Consider the following 19989-nt stretch of genomic DNA (forward strand, 5'->3'; position numbering starts at 1 on the left):
CCAGAGGCCAAGAAGCTGACCACCTTTGAGTATCTCATTAAGACCCGCAAAGAAGAGAGTTCAAAACACCAAGTGGTGAGGAAAGATCCATGCGCGCAAATAGAGGACGGATTTCTCCAGGTACTGCTTGTGTCTCTGTTCCGTGTCTCAGGCCTGGGACAATGTCTAAGGTCGCTCTGGTTGGCATGCTCCTTTGCTTCAGGGTGGTGCAGCCTATGAACTCTGCTGTGAGTGTGTGTAGTGCGTGTGTGTCTGTGTGAGGCTATGTGCATGGGTGTGTCTGTGTGTCTTTGTGAACTTAAATACCAGAAATGCACCAACGACTTCCTAGTGCAAAGATAGTAATGGAACTGAGTCTCCTAAACATTTCTGTTTTTTTGAGACAGAGTCTCGCTGTGTTGCCCAGGGTGGAGTGAAGTGCTGAGATCTCAGCTCACTGCAGCCTCCACCTCCTGGGTTCAAACAATTTGCCTGCCTCAGCCTCCCAAGTCGCTGGGATCACAGATGTGTGCCACTACACCCGGCAAATTTTTATTTTTTTATTTTTAGTAGAAATGTGGTTTTGACATGCCAAGCTGGTCTCAAACTTCTGGCCTCAGGTGATCCGCCTGCCTTGGCCTCCGAATGTGCTGGGATTACAGGCATGAGCCTCTGTACCTGGCCTGAAACACGCTTTTTAACTTAAGGAAGTTAGTTCCCTTTCCAGTTAAGGGACATGAATTATTATAACTAACTCAAGAAGACATAGAAAATCTCAATAGACATAGAGCTGCCGAGAGACTGAACTACTAATTTAAAATCTCCCAGTGAAGAAAAATCCCAGGCCCTGAAATCTTCATGCATGAATTCTAGCAGAGATTTTAAGGAAAAAATATAATACCAACTACACACAGACTCTTTTAGAAAACAGAGAAGGAAGCAACACTTCCCAACTCATTCAGCAGTGCCACCATCAACCTGACACCAAAGCCAGGCGTTCGTAAGCCAATACATTCAGGAGACACAGGCAAAGACCACTGATAAGACCTTGGCAAACCAAATCCAGCAACACCGGGCAGGATCATGCACTGTGGCCAAGTGATATCGCTCCGGGGTAAGCAGTGGCTTAAGGCCTAGAAATCAATTACTACAGCTCAGCACGTTCGTCCAATAGAGAACAGTGACCATGTGATCAAGCCAATCAATGCAGAAAAGAGTTTGTTACCAGCAAGTTCCCATTCATGATTTTTAACAAATCTCAGTGACCTAGGAATGACAGGAAAGCACCCCGTGTACCTGACATGACATTTCCTGGTGAAAGGCTGGTGACCCTCTCTCTGAGGCTGGGCACAGGCGATGACACCCCCTCCTCCTACTTCTGACGTTGCCGGAACATTCCGGCCGGCCCAACGCAGCAGGGAAGATAGAGGCACACAGAATACGAAGTAAAACTGTTTATTTGCAGGCAACAAAATCCTAAAAGTATGTTTTAAGACCCAGTTAAGATAATAAAGTCGCTTAACAAGGATGTGGGGCACATATTAAAATACATCCTCACACATCTCTATCCACCAGCAATGAAAAATCTGGGTTATATTTTTAAAACTTCCTTTCACAGTCTTATAAAAAAGAATAAATTCGACAAACCTTGTGCAGATATATACACTGAAAGCTACACACCATGACTGAGAGAAGTCAGAGATGCTCTATTGAGTGAAAAGGTATACAACATTCATAGATTGGAAAAAAGTACTATTGAAAGAGCAATTTTCCCCAAACCTGATCTACAGATTTACCACAATCCCTGCTGAACCCCAGCAAGCTTCTGTTTTAGCAGAGATGACAAGGTGGTCCTGAAATACATATGCAAATTCAAAAGACCTAAACTATACTAGCCAAAACGATTTTGAGAAAAAATAAAATTGGAGAACTTATGCAACAAGACTTTAAATTTTGCTATAAAGCTGTAGCACTAAAGACAGTGTGGCGCTGACATGGAGAGAGACATAAAGTTACAGTAATAAAAACAGTGTGGCACCAACGTAGAGATAGATATACAGAAATGGACCAGAAGAAAGGTCCAAAGTTAAACTTTTCATTTATGGTTAATTGACTTTAAATAATTGTACTAAAATAATTAAATGGGGAGAAATTATAGTTCAACAAGTGGTACTATAACAATTGGATATCCACATGGAAAAGAAAAAAGAATGATTTGAGTTCTTCATACCTGTACAAAGATTACCCAGGACCACTTCATTCCCCACACAAAAATTAGCCCCAAATCCATCTGACACCTAAACTTAAAAGCTGAACATAGAGCACTTCTAGAAGCAAGCATGTAATGAAATCTCTGTGATCTTTAGTGAGACAAAGGTTTTCTTTGATATGACACCAAAATCACTGCCTATTAAAGAAAAAAAATCATAGTTTGGATGTTACCAAAATTGAAAATATTTACTGTTGAAAAGTCACCATTAAGAAAATAAAAATACAGGCACACATGAGAGAGATTGCAGGTTTGGTTGTAGAAAACCACAATAAAGTGAACTTCTCAGTAAAACAAGTCACGTGAACTTCTGGTTTCCCAGTGCGTATAAAAGCTATGTTTACATGACACGTGTGCAACAGCATTATGTCTAAAAACTATGTGTCTGAATTAAAAGTGCTTTATTGCTGAAAGCTGCTTACACCGACACTCAAAGTGAGCACATGGTGCGGGGAAAATGGCGCCGATAGACTTGCTTGACCAGGGTTGCCACAAACCCTCAATTTGTAAAAAAAAAAAAAAAAAAAAAAAAACAGCATCTGTGAAGTGCGGTAAAGCAAAGCACAATAAAGCAAGGTGTTCGTTCCTGTGCAAGCCACAGACAAACAAAATATTTTCAGGTCTTAGACTGATGTCCGGAGTACACAAAGACACAAAAGAGCTTTCAAAGTGCAATTGTAAAAAACAAAAACACACAAACAAACAAGAAACCCAGTTTTTCAAATGGGCAAGAGAGCGGGGCACAATGGGAAGCTCCTATAATCTCAGTGCTTTGGGAGGCCAAGCAAGAGGATTGCCTGAGGCCAGAAGTTCAAGACCAGCCTGGGCGTGTCTACAAAAATAAATAAAAATACATACATACATACATAAAATGGGCAAAAGATTTGAACAAACTCCTTACCAAGGTAGATATATAGATATATGGATGCCACATAAGCACATGGAAAAAAATGTCAACATCGTTCTACATCAGGCAGCTGCAAATTAAAACCACAATCAGATACTACCACACACCCAGGCGAATGCCTGTCATCAAAAAGACAGACACCACTAAGGGTCAGTGAAGTTGTAGAGAAATTGCAAGTCTCCTGCATTGCTAGTGGGAGTTAAATGAGGGTGTAAAGTGCTACCACCTTGGAAGGCAGTTTGGCATTTCTTTAAAAGATAAATGTCTATGACCGGAATCCCACTCCCAGTTTCTCATCAGAGAGAAATGAAAACGTGTACACACGTAAGTGGTTCTGAGATCTGAACTCAGGACCCAGGAGAACTCCAGGTACCGTTCCTCAAAACCCACTAATAATAGACTTGACTTTTATGTAAGAATCAGCTGCATGTTGACAACTTCTTTTTTCATGTTACGAATTTTCGTTTACCCCACAGCAAGGAGACGGCGCCCTGGGCTCATCTGCACAGGGGTAAGTTGCCAGCTTCCTGCAGTTGCTTGGTCACTGAAGAATAGCTGTATTCTTTTCTTAACTCAAATGACTGGAAAATAATTTACCTATGATGAGACATTTTGACATCATGGGATGATGCAGTAGAAGATAAAATAGTTTTGTTTAACTTTGTTAAATTATACCAAATCATCTATCTCGATGTGCTTGTCTTACTTGCAGAAACTACATTCTTCACTCCCTTCTTCATAACTAACATCTAAACTAAAGCACAAGAATAAGACCCCCTTATTTATTTCTACATCTCTCCATGAACACGTGTAGTTGTGAGTCTGAATGTATTTCTGATGATCTCTAATAGTGTTTCGTGTAAATTGTAAGCTCTGAGAGTCCAACCCGTTCCTGAGTCAAAGTGGTAAGTAAATGGGAGCTCTGGGGGTGCCTTGACCCTGGAGCCCCACCCAGCAGGGCCAGGGTTGGCTTCACAAACAGGGTTTCAGGAAGCGTCTTTGAGCCAGTGTTGTGCAGTGCAGGTCGTTTTATTTTGGAGGCTAAGAGTCAAAGGGCATGTGCATTTTCCATCTTCACAGACTCTTTCTGATGACTTCCCCAAAAGGGTGGAGCAGTTCACACTTCATTCAACCCTGTCACTCTTTTCAGCATGAGATACTAATAGTATGTATAGTTTTATTCAAAGAAAATATATAATATTTTAATATACATTTGCTTACTACCATTAGGACTGAAGAGTTCTTCATGTTTTGACCATTTTACCATTTTTCTGGTGTGAATTAACGTTCAACAGTTGGGTTATTTGGATTATCAAACATAGTGACTCTTTGCATATTAGGAACCCTATGGGATCTTTCACCGTGTAGAGGTTGTAAACTTTTCTGAAGCCAAATTTGTGAAAATTGCCTTTTATCTTGCCTTAAAAAGTCTTCTTTAAGGTTATACAAATATCCTCCAATACTCTTTGCTAATATAGTCCTATTTTTTGTTTGTTACCTTTACATTTTGACTTTTCAGGCCAGATGGCATTTATTTTTGTATTTGGTAACAGAGGAGCTAAGGTTATTTAATCCCAACAAAGTAACTGTTGGTTTTCACCTCTTGTATTAGATAATATTCCTTTCCCCTCATACTGAAAGGCCCTTTCCTGGCTCGCTGTGTTTCCCTGAACGCAAACCAAGGTTTGTGTCTGGATGCTCGTCTCTGTCTCATGGGTCTGTGTCCTGGAGCTGCATGCACCATCTGTTTAAATTATGGAACCTTATTTAGCTACTGTATTTTAGTATCTGGCAGGCAAACCTCTGTCTAAAGATTTTTTTTCATTTTTCATTTACTTTAAACAATTCTTACACATTTGTTTTTAAATATGAGCTTTAAAATCACTCTGTCCAGTTTCAAGAAACATGAAATTCAAACTGGAGTTGCATTAGCCACAGGCCTGCCCTTGGGAGGGGCCTGCATCACAGCCCCCACAGAGAAGCAGCAAAGTGTCTGAATTTCACTTTGGACTATCATGGAACGGTGGTCCTTTAAGTAAAATAGAAAAATGCTTTCTCTGTGATGCATTTTGGACAAGATTAATAGAAACCTAAGTATAACCAGAATTGTAAACTTCCACTCGAAAACCAAAACAAAATGAAAAACAAAAAATTTTAATGATTGCCAAGTCAACGTATATACATTGTAGAAAATTTGGGAATGGCAAAGATTGCCAGGTAGAAATGAAAGTCATGTAGAGTCCCTGACTCACCCTTAGCCACTGTGGGCACCTGGCGTGGTGTCTTCCCGGTCGTCCTTTTGAATGATTTTTCTGTGTCCGATGTGCATGAAGTGCTGATTTATAAATTCTAGTCACCTTGTACAACTGTTTTGGAGCCTGCTTTTGAACTTCAAATATTGTGAGCATTGTTCTCTTAAAGGAAAAAAGAATGGCTTGTATGGGTATAAATCATCCCGTCTTTGGGATCTGTTACGGTCCCCATTTCTGGAATAGTGTGTTTGATTTTCAGTCCAGTCTGTGCTTTTCTGACAGACTGATGAGCTAACCTCATGCGGAAAGGGTTAAGATGTTGCAAGTAGGATAAAGACAGTGCAAGTTGACAGGTCCTCTAGATGCCATGGGTACCAAGACACCCATCACCCACCTTCTGTTGTGGGAACTGTTTGCAGGCCACCTGGCAGTTTGGAACACTTGCCACATGGACAGCTAACCACTCACAGCCATGGTCTTCACTGCAAGCCTGGCGTCGCCCATCACAGAGTTCCTCCGTATCGGGAAAGACATCTGCATCCTATGGCACTGTGCCAACACCAAAAAAATCCTGTCACTAAATGCCCGTGGAGAGAGAGAGGTGAAGCACAGTCAGAGTTTAGGGGGAGCTTAGGGAAGGGTGCACGGTGTCTGCTGCAATGGTAGCTATCAGGCCGGTTCACAGAGAGCATTTCTTCGAAACGGTCCATCACAGCCCGTGTTTCCTCTGCGCTGCTTCGGGTGTTTCAATGCGGGGTGTGCTCATGCGGAGCAGACAGGATGCAAACGTGGACACAGCAGGGCCCCACAGGCTTCCCGTCTAACTTGAGGGGGTTCCCATCAGTTCGTGTCCACCAGGTGGCTGGTGTTAGCTTCCCATTTACCGCAGCAAATTACTACCAATCCAGGCATTCAGCAAGCACTCCAAGTCAGCTCCGTGGGTCCAGGCCTGGCTAGCCCAGCGGGTCTGTGCCGAGGGCCTTGCAGGGCAGGAGGCGCGGTCGGTGGCCAGAGTCCTCTCTGAGGCTCCTGCGGAAGAATCTGCCCCAAGCTCATTCAGGACCCAGTGGGAATCATGGCTCTCTCGGGCTCCATGTAGCCCCTCGAACTTCCTGTCAGCACTGGGTGTCGCATCCTCCCCCTGCTTTCAGTGTCTGGGTTCTTCCTCCTCATTTCTGTTTTTTGAGGCTCAGGTGATTACATGGGGCCTGTGTGGATAATCCAGTTCCCTCCTCCTGTCTTAGTGTCCTCTGTCTGCTGCAAGAGATGGCCACGAATGGGTAACACTGTGGACTCCAAAGTGCCACTCTGTCCATTTGCCAATGAGCCAGGCTGCACCGACTGAGGACACACGCTGGCTGAGGCTCTGGTCTAGGGCGGGGCCCGCACAATGGGAGGGGGCCCTGCTTTGCAGTGTCCGAAGTGGGAAGGAGTCCTGGTCCTTCACACAGGAAGCGCCTTGTGTTTCCCACTGTGCAGTAACCCGGGAGCACTCAGGCAACCTCCCAGGAGCTGCTGGTCTCCTGGTCCTGAGGCACATGGTCCCCACAGCAGTGGTGCTTACAGGACACGCTGCAGCCTCCAGTGCCGCCCTGAGACCCCCACAAAACTGAGATGAGTTTCTCTCCTCCTGCCCGTCCCACCAGAGACAAGGCCAAGAATTCTCTGCTGACGTTTAAGTGCCTGTATCACCACTCCACTCCCTTACCCTCGGACAAGAGCTCGTCGGAACAGGTAAGTTATAGTCACCGGCAATGTACCCTGAGGATGGGGTCGTGTGCAGAATGTGTGGTCTGAGGTCTCCCAAGCTGAGGTTAAGGCGGTATTCAGAATGGAAGCACTCTGTGTCCAAGGGTGCTGCTCACGTGGGAATGATGGTGGGTGGAGCACGGAAGAGAGATGGAGTGAGAGGCAGGAACGTTTCCCAGCTGTGGGTGAGAGACACAGACGGTACCAAAGCGGGAGCCCCCAGCACTGGAGCGCCACCGTCAGGCTGCGGTGATGGGCAGATGCCCAGGGCAGCCTCTGAAGTGCCCAGAAGACACAGCGAGGGACAGTGCTGTCATAAAGGATGGAGGGAAATTGTTAGCCGTGTCTATTCCCTAACAATAGAGGGAAATTGTTAGCCAAAAGCGTGTGGTTTTGTGTGTGGTGTGTGGTCACGTGTGTGTGTGTGAATGGTGTGTGTGTGTTACATGGACTCTGTGTCTGTCCTTCACAGGAAAAGACCAGCACGGCTGCCAGCTTTAGGGCCACATATTTCTGTCCCTGCTCTGGGGCTGGCTTCCAGAGGTTTCTGCTGGGTCATTATTTATTTTTTAGAGATGGGATCTTACTCCGTCACCCAGGGTGGATTGTAGTGGTGGGATCAGGGCTCACTGCAGCCTCTACTTCCTGGGCTCAAGCAATCTTCCCACCTCAGCCTCCTGAGTAGCTCAAAGTCCAGGCGTGTGCCACCACACCCAGCCAATTTATTTTTTATTTTTTGTTTCTTAAGCGGTGGGGTCTCACTGTGTTGTCCAGGCTTGTTTGGAACTTCTAGTCTCAAGTGAGCCCCTGGCCTCAGCCTCCTATAGCACAGGGATTACAGGAGCTAACCCCCCCCACCAGGGTGCAGGGGGGTCCTTTTGAGCAGGCTTTGTGAAGCGGCCAGTTTCTGGACGTTACAGGTGACTTCCCCTTCTCTGTGGGGCGGGGCCACCTCACCACACTTCCCCAGGACTTCAGGGAACAGGCTCTTGAGACTTGGAAATGAAAGGGGATCAGCCCAGCCTGGAGAAATAGCAACACTTGTGTCCAAGCCTTGCCCCTTGCCTGCACTTCCAGGGAAGATTTGGAGACACACTCAGTGGAAACCGATCGAGCCCCCAGCCCTCCCCGACCCAGACTCAGCCACCAAAGTTCCCTCACTCCATGTGGCACACGGGCTCACGGGATTTTCTCTGCCTGCGATCGTCCGCGTAGACACCTGCTGCCCGGGTGCAATCGTGAGTCCCCTCGGTCTCTCCACAGCGTCTCGCTGTAGATGATGATTTACAGTCACTCTCGCATGAAGCCACGTGACGCCTGGTCTGAAGCAGAGAAGATCCGCTCAGCATGAGGTTGAATCCCAAGCCCGCATCTCTGTGGGCTACAGACAATCCTATGGAAGAGACTCTGTTGGTTCGTTGTTCACATCGGGGAGGAGAATTCCGTCTGAAAATGAGCGTGACTTCACTGGCACCCGCGTCCGTGGCACAGCCCTGTGCTGCGCTCCACAGACCTGCAGTCCATCGCCTCCCCTCGGAGTGGGCCTGCGGCTGCAGACAGCGTTGTCCCAAGAAGAAAGCCTGAGTAGATGAATGGAACAAACTGGAAACTCCATCACAGATCTCCTATTAAGAGGGGAAAACTTTAACATTTCTATAAAAATCATAGACTATCTTTATGATGTTTTAGGCAATGTTTTCTTTGATATACACCAAAAACACTATTTCAGAAAAAAAGATAAATTTGACTTTAAACATTTAAAATTATTTTTTCAATTGTACCATTAAGAGAACGAAAATATAAGCTACAGACCAAAATTAAATATTTGCAAGTCATATACTTGGATCGGGAATATTTAAAGAAGCGTGAAAACTCAACAACAAGAAAGCAGCTCAGTTTTTAAGTGGGCAAAAGAGTTGAGCATACTCTTCACCAAGGCAACAATATCCGCGAGAAATAAAGCACATAAAATAGTGTGTAACATCATTTGACATCAGGGAATCGCAAGCTAAAACCACAATAAGATACCGCTGTGCCCCTATTAGAATGGCTACAAGAAAAACGAGTAACAATACCACCAGGCACGGTGGTTCACACCTGAAATCCCAGAGCTTTGGGTGGCCCATGAGGCAGGAGGATGCCTTCAGGCCTGGAGATAGAGACAAGTCTGGGCAACATAGCAAGATCCTGTCTCTTAAAAATATAATAATTAAAAAGAAGATGATCAATACCAAGTGTTGGTGAAGACATCGGAGAATTGGAAGTCTCATCCATTCCTCGTGGGGATGAAAGATGATGCCACATCAGCAAGCACTCTGGCAAAGCTTTAGATGCGGAGCATATATTATCATGTGACCCAGCACTCCCACTCCCAGGTTCTTACCCAGGAGCATGGAAAAACAACATGTGTGCACATGTAGCAGGTGTTTTTCTTTGCTAGAGATTCCACAGGGAGGAACCACACATGGGGTGTTGGAACAAGAAATGTGTTTTCTCACATATCTGGAGGCTGGAAGTCCCAGAGCACAGTGTCTGCAGGGTTGGTTTCTCCCAAGGCCTCTCTCCTTGCCTTGTACATGGCCACCTGTTCTCTGTGTCCTCCCACAGTCTTCCCTCTGTTTGTGTCTCTGTCAAAATCTCCCCTTCTTAAAAGGACACCAGTCACTGTGGATTAGGGCTCACCCTAATAGCCTCATCTCACGTCAGTTACCTCTTTCAATACCCTGTCTCCACATACAGTCACATCACTGGGTGTCAGTATGTCCCTATGAATTTGGAGGAGGATATAGTCCAGCCCATAATACAAGGATTGGGAGGAAGGGTGCTGTGCCACCACTGAGATCCTATTCCATGATCCAGGCATCCCTGAAGTGCTGTTACTCAGAACTGACTAGTAATGAACTTGAATTTAGAGAGTAAGCTCAACATCAACAAGGTCTTTGTTCATCCTATGAATTTTGCTTCACTTCCCCACAGGAAGCCGATGATGAACCGAGTCCATCTTCACTTAGGTAAGTTCGTAAGCTTAATGGTCATGTTTTATCTATCGGTAACATAGTTGTACACTCGTCTGGTTGGCCTCGCAAACAGGATTTCCAGAAGTGTCTTTGAGCCAGTGTTGTACTGTGTAGGTCATTTTATTTTGGAGGCTCAAAGTCAAAGGTCATGTGCATTTTCAATCTTCACAGACTCTGTATGGTGACTGTCTCAAAAGGTTGGTACAGTTCACCCTTCCTTCAACTCTTGTCACTCTATCAGCCTGAGATACTAAGAGTATGTTTAGTTTTATTCCAATAAAATGTGATATTTCAATTGCATCTCTTTACTACCATTAAGACAATATTTTTTCATGTTTTGACCATTTACAGTTTTTCTTGTGTGAATTAATGTTCAACTGTTGGATTGTTTGGATTATCAAATGTAATAGCTCTTTGCATATTAGGAACCCTATGGGATCTTTCACCATGTAGAGGTTGTAAACTTTTCTGATGCCAAATTTGTTAACATTTCCTTTTGTCTTGCTTTAAAAAGCTTCATTACTCTAAGGTTATATAAATATCCTCAGACATTCTTTTCTTATATAGTTATAATTTTTATTTTTATTTTATTTCAATAGTTTTGGAGAACAAGGTGTTTGTTGCATGGAAAAGATTTTCAGTGTTGATTTCTGAGATTTTGGTGCACCCACCACCCGAGCAGTGTACACTGTACCCAAGGTGTAGTCTTTTATCTGTCACCCTCCTCCCACCGTTTCCCCTGAGTTCCAAAAGCCCATTAAATCATTCTTACGCCTTTGCATCCTCATAGCTTGGCTCCCTCTTGTAAGTGAGATAGTATGATGTTTGGTTTTTCATTCTTAAGTTACTTACACTAGGAATAATGGGCTGCAACTCCATCCAGGTTGTGTGAGTGCCAATATTTCATTCCTTTTTATGGCTGAGTAGTATTCCATGGTATGTACATATATAGAGATCACAAATATATATCACCTTTTCTTTATCCACTGATTTATTTTAGGCTGGTTTCATGTTTTTGCAATTGCAAACTATACTGCTATAAACATGTGCGTGCTAGTATCTTTTTCATAAGATAACTTATTTTCTTCTGGGTAGATAGCCAGTAGTAGGATTGCTGGATCAAATGATAGTTCTACCTTTAGTTCTTTGCAGACTCTCCATACTGTTTTTCATATTGGTTGTAATAGTTTATGTTCCCACCAGCGGTGTAAAAGTTTCCCTTTTCAACACATCCATGCCAATATCTGTTCTTTCTTTATTTTTAAAATTATGGCCATTCTTCTAGGAGTAAAAAGTGGTATTGCATTGTGGATTTTATTTGCATTTCCCTGATAATTAGTGATGTTGAGCATTTTTTCATATGTGTTGGCCATTTGTATATCTTCTTTTGAGAATTTTCTCTTCATCAACTTTGCCCACTTTTTGATGGGATGATTTTTTTTTTTGAGATGGTCTCACTCTGTCATCCAAGCTGGAGTGCAGTGGCACGATCATGGTTCACTGAAGCCTCCACCTCCCAGGTTCAAGCGATTCTCCTGCCTCAGGCTCCCAAATAGCTGGGATTACAGGCGCCCACCAGCACGCCCAGCTAATTTTCTTATTGTTAGTAGAGGCAGGGTTTCGCCATGTTGGCAAGGCTGGTATTGGACTCTTGATTTCAAGTGATCCACCCCCTTAGCCTCCCAAAGGACTGGATTTACAGTCATGAGCCACCATGCCCAACTGGATGATTTGTTTTTTTCTTGGGGATTTGTTTGAGTTCATTTTAGATTCTGGATATTATTCCCTTGTCAGATGTATAGATTCTGAATATTTTCTTCCTTTCTGGGGTCTTGTTTACTCTGCTTATTGTTTCTTTTGCTGTGCTGAAGGTTTTTAGTTTAAAATAAAGAAAATTAAGATAAATTGCATCTATTTATCTTTGTTCTTGCTGCATTTGCTTTTGGATTCTTAGTCATGAGCTCTTTGCCTAAGTCAATGCCTGGAAAAGTTTTTCTGATGGTATTTTGTAGATTTTTGAATGCTTTCAGGTCTCAGATTTAAGTCTTTGATCCATCCTCAGTTGATGTTGTAAAAGATGCGAGGTGGGGATCCAGCTTCATTCTTCTACATGTGGCTTGTGAATTATCCCAGCACCATGTATTGAATAGGGTGTCATTTCCCCACTTGATATTTTTTTGTTTGTTTGCTGAAAATCAATTGGCAGTAAGTATTTGGCTTTATTTATGGGTTCTCTATTCTGTTCCATTGATCTATATGTGCCTATTTCTATATTAGTACCATGCGGTTTTGGTAACTCTAGTTTTGTAGTATAGTTTGAATTCAGGTAATGTGATGCCTCCCAAAATCATAAAGAGCAAATGATTTAGCCTCCCAAAGGACTGGGTTTAAAGTCCTTTGGGATTTGTTCTTTTTGATTAGTCTTGCTTGTCTTTGTGTTGTCTTTTTTGGTTCCATATGAATTTTAGGATTATTTTTTCTAGTTCTGTGAAGAATGATGATTGTATTTTGATGGGACTTGCATTAAATTTGTAGATCGCTTTTGGCAGTATGGTCATTTTCACAATACTAATTCTACCCATCCACGAGCCTGGGATGTGTTTCCATTTATTTGCATTTTCTATGATTTCTTTCAGCAGGTTTTTGTAGTTTCCTTGTCGAGATCTTTCACTTTTTGGGTTAGGTATATTCCTAAGTTTGTTTTGTTTTGTTTTGTTTTTTCAGCTGTTGCAAAGAGGATTGACTTCTTCATTTGATTCTCAACTTGCTCATTGTTGGCACTTAACAGTGTTGCTGATTTTTGTCTATTGATCTTGTATCCTGAAATTTTACTGAATTCATTTATTAGATTTAGGAGCTTTCTGGATGAGTCTTTAGAGTTTTTGAGGTATACGACCATATCATCAGTGAACAGGGACAGTTTGACTTCCTGTTTTCTAATTTGGATGCTCTTTCTTTCTCTTGTCTGATTGCTCTGGCTAGGCCTTCCAGTTCTATGTCAAAAAGAAGTGGTGAAAGTGGGCATCGTTGTCTTATTCCAGTTCTGAGGGGCAATGTTTTCAACTTTTCCCCATTCAGTATAACGTTGGCTGTGGGTTTGTCATAGAGCGCTTTTATAACCTTGAGGTATGTCCCTTCTGTGCTGATTTTGATGAGTGTTCTATTTATAAAGGGATGGTAGATTTTGTCAAATGCTTTTTCTGCATCTATTGAGATGATCTATGGTTTTTTAAAAATTCTGTTTGTTTGAGGTATCACATTTATTGACTTGCATATGTTAAGCCATTCCTGCATACCTGGTATGAAACCTGCTTGATGATGGTGTATTATAGTTTTGATACACTGTTTGATTCAGTTAGCTAGTATTTTGTTGAGGATTTTTGCGTCTATATTCATGAAGGATATTGGTCTGTAGTTTTCTCTTTTTGTTATGTCCTTTTCTGGTTTAAGGTGAAACTGGCTTCATAGAATGATTTACAGAGGATTCCCTCTTTATCTTTTGGAATAGTTTCCATAAGATTGCCACCAGCCTTTCTTTGGATGCCTGATAGAATTCAGTTGTGAATACGTCATGGACATCTTAGTTGGCAATTTTTTTATTACTGTTTCAATCTTATTACTTGTTATTAATCTGTTAAGAGTTTCTATTTCTTCCTGATTTAATCTAGGTGGGTTTTATTTTCAGGGATTTACCAACTCCTCTAGATTTTCTAGTTTGTGTGCATAAAGATGTTCATATTGGCCTTAAATAAGATCTTTTGTATTCCTGTGGTATCAGTTGTACTATCTCTCATTTCATTTCTAATTGAGCTTATTTGGATCTTTTCTCTTCTTTTCTTGGTTGGTCTTGCTAATGGTCTATGAATTTTGTTTGTCTTTTCAGAAAACCAGCTTTTTAATTTTCTTTTGCAGTTTTTGTGTTTGTTTGAATTTCATTTAGTTCTGCTCTGATGTTTGTTATTACTTTTCTTCTGCTGGGTTTGGGTTTGCTTTGTTCTTGTTTCTCTGGTTACTTCAGGTGTGACCTTAGATTATCTATTTGTGCTCTTTCAGTGTTTTTGATATGGCCATGTAGTACTGTGAACATTCCTTTTAGCATCACTTTTACTGTGTCCTAGAGGTTTTGGTAAGTTGTGTCACGGTTATCATTCAGTTTGAAGAATTTTTAAATTTCCCTCTTGATTTCATTGTCAACTCAAAGATCATTCAGAAGCAGTTATTTAATTTCTACATATTTGTGTAATTTTGCAGGTTCCTTTTGGAGTTAATTACCAATTTTATTCCCCTGTGGTCTGAAAAGATACTTGATGTAATTTTGATAACTTATATTCATTGAAACTTGTTTTGTGGCCTATCGTATGATGTGTCTTGGAGAATGTTCCATGTACTGATTAAAAGAATGTACATTCTGCAGTTGTTGATAGAACGTTCTGTAAATACCTGTCAAGTCCTTTTGTTCTAGGGTATAGTTTAAGTTCATTGTTTCTTTGTTCACTTTCTGTCTTGATAACCTGTCTAGTGCTATCAGTGGAGTATTGAGTCCATCACTGTAATTGTGTTTTCATCTGTCTCATTTCTTACATCCAGTAATAATTGTTTTATAAATTTGGGAGGTCCCTCATTAGGTGCATATATGTTTAGGATTGTGATATTTTCCTTTTGGAGGGATTCTTTTGTCATTGTATAATGTTGCTCTTTGTCTTTTTTAACTGTTGTGGCTTTAAAGTCTGTTGAGTCTGGTATCAGAATAGTTCCTCCTGCCTGCTGTTGGTTTCCATTTGTTTGGCATCTTTTATCCACCCCTTCACCTTAAGTTTATTTCAGTCCTTATACATTAGGTGCATCCCTTGAAGACAGCAGATACTTGGTTGGTGGATTTTTCTCAATTCTTCCACTCTGTATTTTTCAGTTGATGCTTTTAGGCCATTTAAATTCAATGTTAGTATTTTGATGTGAGGTACTGTTTTATTGATCATGCTAGTTGTTGCCTGAATACCTTGGTTTCTTTCTTTGCATTACTGTTTTCTCAGTCCTGTGGGAGGTTCTATTTTGGTGTATTTTGAGGTTTTAAGATTTGGAACTCCTTTTCGCATTTCTTGTAGGACTGACTTGGTAGTGGCTAGTTCTCTCAGCATGTGTTTTTCTGAAACAGACATTGTCTCGACTTCATTTAGGAAAGTTAGTTTTGCTGAATACAAAATTATTGGCTGTTAATTATTTTGTTTGAAGAGGCTAGAGATAGGACCCCAGTCCCTTCTAGTGTGCAGAGTTTCTGCTGAGAAATCTGCTGCTAATATGACAGGTTTTCCTTTAGAGGTTACCTGATGCTTTTGCATCACAGCTCTTAAGATTCTTTCATTTGTCTTGACTTTAGATAACCTGATGACTATGTGCCTCAGTGATGATCTTTTTGCAATGAATTTCCCAGGCATTCTTTGAGCTTCTTGTCTTTGGACGTCTAGAACTCGTGCAAGGCCAGGGAAGGTTTCCTTGATTATTTCCTGAAATAAGTTTGCAAACTTCTAGATTTCTCTTCTTCCTCAGGAACACTAACTATTTTTAGGTTTGGCTATTTAACATAATCCCTAAGTTTTTGGAGGCTTTGTCTTTTTTAAATTCTTCTTTTTTTCCCCCTTTGTCTGGCTGTGTTAATTTAAAAACCTTGTCTTTGAGTTCTGAAGTTCTTTCTTCTACTTGTTGGATCCTACTGTTGAAATTGTCCAGTGCATTTTGTATTTCTCTTTGTGTGACCTTCATTCCAGAAGTTGTGACTGTGTTTTTTTGTTTTGTTTTGTTTTGTTTTGTTTTGTTTTTTAAGATCTCTATTTCCGTGGAGCACTTTTCATCTTATCCTGTATTGATTTTTTAAATTCTTTGTGTTGGTTGTCACCTTTCTTTGGTATCTCCTTGAGTAGCTTAATAATCAACCTTCTGAATTCTTTCCAGCAATTCTGATTTCTTCTTGGTTTGGACCTATTGCTGGGGAGCATGGGGAGCCAGTGTGGTCTTTTGAGGGTGGACTAGAACCCTGTTTCAACATATTACCAGGATCACTTGTCTGATTCCTTCCCATGTGTGTAGATTATTTCAGTGGGAAAATCTGGAACTCAAGGGCTGCTGGTCAGATTCTTTAGTCCCAGGGGTGGTCCCTGATTTGTGCACTCCCCTTTCCCCTAGAGATGGAGCTTCCTGCAAACCAGACAGCAGTGATTGCTATTGTTCTTCTGGGTCTCTCCACCCAGCAGGGCTGCCAGGCTGGTGCTGGGGAATATCTGAACAGAGGCCTGTGATGTGATCCGTCCTCAGGTCTCCCAGCTGTGGATGGCAGCACCTGCCCCGGTGGAGGTGACAGGGGACTGAAGTGGACTCTGTGGGGTCCTCAGCTGTCGATAGTTTTAATATGCAGACTTTCTCAGAGGTTGGTTATTCTAGCAGTGAAGTTGTCATGTGGACACACTCGGGACCTCTGGTTATCCAGGATGTTGCCGGAGGTGGAATAAGCTCTTGTTTTCTCCTTCCTAGTAGCAGAGTTATTCTGTCATGAGTTGCTGTTATGTTCTGAACTTGTTGGCCTCCAGCCAGGAGGTGGCACTTTCGAGAGAGCAGCAGAGTTGTCACCTGTCCTGTGGAATTTGCTGTGGCCTATGGTGTCTTCCAAAGTTTCTGTGACTTTTTCTGTTTTTTTTCTCGTGTGCTGCCGTTGTGGTTCCTGGGATGAAAGTCTGCAGCGTGAGTCTCCACATGCTGTTCTGTTTGTCCACGTGAGTGCTGCACATCAGCCCCAACTCCCATCTGCCATCACCCTTCAGAACCTGTCCTAGGCACTGGTGTAGGGCAGGTCTCACACGGTGGATAGAGGCACTGCTTTGCATTGTCCCAGTGGCAAAGAGTCATGGTCCTTTACACGACAAGCTCCTTACGTTTGCCACTGCGCATAACTCGGGAGAACTCTAACAACCTCCCGGGAGCTGCTGATCTCCACGTTTCTGAGACACATGCGCGCCACAGCAGTGGTGCTGACAGGACGCGCTGCAGCCTCCAGTGCCGCCCTGAGCACCCCCCTCACAAAGCTGAGATGAGTTTCTCTCCTCCTTCCTGTCCCACCAGAGCCAAGGTCAAGAGCTTTCTGCTGATTTACAAGAGCCCATGTCACTTCTGCACTTCAGTAAACCCGGACGGGGACTCGTCGGCAAAGGTAAGTTGAGCGTTCTGCAGCAGGAGGATAACGACATGCCAAACACACAGCTCAGCACCACTTGGAAAACCAACACAGAATCCATCACATACCTCATATTAAGAGGGGGAAACTTTTAACATTCCTGCAAAAATCATAGAATATCCTCAGAGTCTTGTGTTAGGCAGACTTTTCTTCGATAGATACCAAAAGCACTATTTCACAAAAAAAGGATACATTTGACTTTAAGCATTTAAAATTATTTCTTCAATTGTCACCAGTAAAGGAATGAAAACATAAGCCACAGACTGAAGTAAAATATGTGCAAGTCATACACTTTTGTACAGAATATTTAAAGAACCATGAAAACTCAAGAATACACAACAGCTCAGTTTTTAAACAGTGAAAGATTTGAACACACTCTTCACCAAGGCAAACGTATCCATGAGAAAGAAAGCACACAAAATGGTTATCAACATCATTTGCCACTAGGGAACCAGCAGCTAAAACCACACTAAGATACCACTGCACCCCATTAGCATAGCTGCAAGAAAACAGATTAATGATACCATCCAGGCACAAGGCTTCACACCTAAAATCCCAGAGCTTTGGGTGGCCCATGAGTCAGGAGGATCCCTTGAGGCCAGGAGTTTGAGACCAGTCTGGGCAACATAGCAAGACCCTGCCTCTAAAAAATATAGTTTTAAAAAGATGATCAATACCAAGTGTTGGTGAAGACATCGGAGAACTGGAAGTCTCGTCCATTGCTCATGGGGATGAAAGATGATGCCACGTCGGCAAGCACTATGGCAAAGCTTCAGATGCTGAGCGTATACTTATCATATGACCCAGCACTCCCACTCCCAGGTTCTTACCCAGGAGCATGGAAAACAACATGTGTGCACATGTAGCAGGTGTTTTTCTTTGCTAGAGATTCCACAGGGAGGAACTACACATGGGGTGTTGGAACAAGAAATGTATTTTCTCACATATCTGGAGGCTGGAAGTCCCAGAGCACAGTGTCTGCAGGGTTGGTTTCTCCCAAGGCCTCTCTCCTTGCCTTGTAGACGGCCACCTGTTCTCTGCATCCTCCCACAGTCTTTTCTCTGTTTTTGTCTCTGTCATAATCTCCCCTTCATAAAAGGACACCAGTCTCTCTGGATTAGGGCTCACCCTAATAGTCTCATCATCTAACATCACTTACCTCTCTCAAGACCCTATTTCCACATACAGTCACATTCTAGGTCAGTGGGTGTCAGGATGTCAACCTATGAATTTGGAGGAGGATAGCGTTCAGCTCATAATACAAGGATTCAAGGGAAGGGTGCTGTCCCACCACTGAGATCCTATTCCATGATCCAGGCATCCTTGAAGTACCATTACTCAGAACTGACTAGTAATGAACATGAATTCTAAGAGTAAGCTTAACCTCAACAACGTCTTTGTTCATCCTATGCATTTTGCTTCACTTCCCCACAGGAAGCAGATGTTGTCCGGAGTCTGTCTTCACTTGGGTGAGTTTGTAAGTTTAATCGTATTATTTTATCCATCGGTAACATAGTTATACACTTGTCTTATCTCAAATTACTTAGGAAAATATGTCATCTGTTTAATGTCTTCAAATAAACTGATGACACAGTAGAAAATCAACACGTTTCACTTAACATTTATAGCCATTCATGTAGCTTATTGCACTTATCTTACTTGAAAAAATTATAGAATCCTTCATAACTAACATTTGAACTCATGACCAAAAATAAGGCCAAGCATAGTTATTTTCTAAGTCTATCTTTAAACACATGTAATGGCTGAGTCTGTGTATTTTTTTAATGTTTCTAATAGTGTTTCATTGAGACACAGGTCTTGTCATTTCACCTCTAAACATGTCCACTGATGATAGCTCTGACCCAACACTGCACAAATCCAGCCCAACTGAACACAACTGTGTCACCCTCCAAACTACAAAAGCTGAAAGACGACCGTTATAGAGGTCATGACCCAGTTTTAAGCACACATTTTAACCACTAACCTGTTTCCATGAGGAAATGAAACTGTGTACAGCCATAACAAATACAAATCCTTCGTAGAGAACCTCAAGTCAGAATACACTTCTCACAGAACACAGAGTAACAGGAAATCTAGTCACACATGATGGTGAGTAATTTATTAATCTTTGTTTCCTGTTCCATTTTCCTCTGCATATAATGAACACAGATTAACTTTGTATTTTAAAAGCTACTTTAGACAACATTTCCCAGGGTTTCAGGGTTTAGATATTGCACTTCTACCTTCTAACGTGAGGAACTTTTCATCTGCAGTGATATACTACAATTTAGAATGAAATGATATTGAAAGATAAAAGTCATTGACTGAATCCATCCCAGGCGTGCACGCCCACCCCACACACATACACACACATTCACACACACACATTCCTACACAGACACACTTACAAACATATACACACACTCATACACATGCACTCACGCACACACACACACAGTGGCACAGCATCCTTCCTGCCCTCACATCACGTCCTGGTCCTGACCCTACCTGCTGTACTCCCCCATTACTGCAGGGATTCTCAGCTGGCCCCACAGGGGAAGCGCCCACCTCAGCCTGCACAGAACAGCCCCGTCCTC

At 42.4% G+C, this 19989-nt stretch overlaps 1 protein-coding gene across 22 annotated transcripts in view; it reads left to right on the forward strand.

The window, feature by feature from the left end:
- The window catches only part of LOC105464584 (probable palmitoyltransferase ZDHHC11B), a 125793-nt gene that overhangs the window by 25902 nt on the left and 79902 nt on the right, over positions 1–19989 (forward strand). For 18 of the 22 annotated variants that reach the window (XR_011625190.1, XR_011625189.1, XR_011625183.1 and 15 more), the window contains 6 exons: positions 5–120; positions 3632–3666; positions 7054–7141; positions 10133–10167; positions 17281–17368; positions 18827–18861. Coding sequence is in view for 6 of the 22 variants with exons in the window: in XM_071099143.1 (XP_070955244.1) it covers positions 5–120; positions 3632–3666; positions 7054–7141; positions 10133–10167; positions 17281–17368; positions 18827–18861 (397 nt within the window). In the remaining 16 variants the exon portion in view is untranslated. The remainder of the gene's footprint in view (positions 1–4; positions 121–3631; positions 3667–7053; positions 7142–10132; positions 10168–17280; positions 17369–18826; positions 18862–19989) is intronic. The other 4 variants (XR_011625197.1, XR_011625198.1, XM_071099145.1 and 1 more) reach the window with 1 other exon arrangement.

Source organism: Macaca nemestrina, chromosome 6, assembly GCF_043159975.1.
Source record: "Macaca nemestrina isolate mMacNem1 chromosome 6, mMacNem.hap1, whole genome shotgun sequence".
Taxonomy (NCBI): Eukaryota; Metazoa; Chordata; class Mammalia; order Primates; family Cercopithecidae; genus Macaca; species Macaca nemestrina.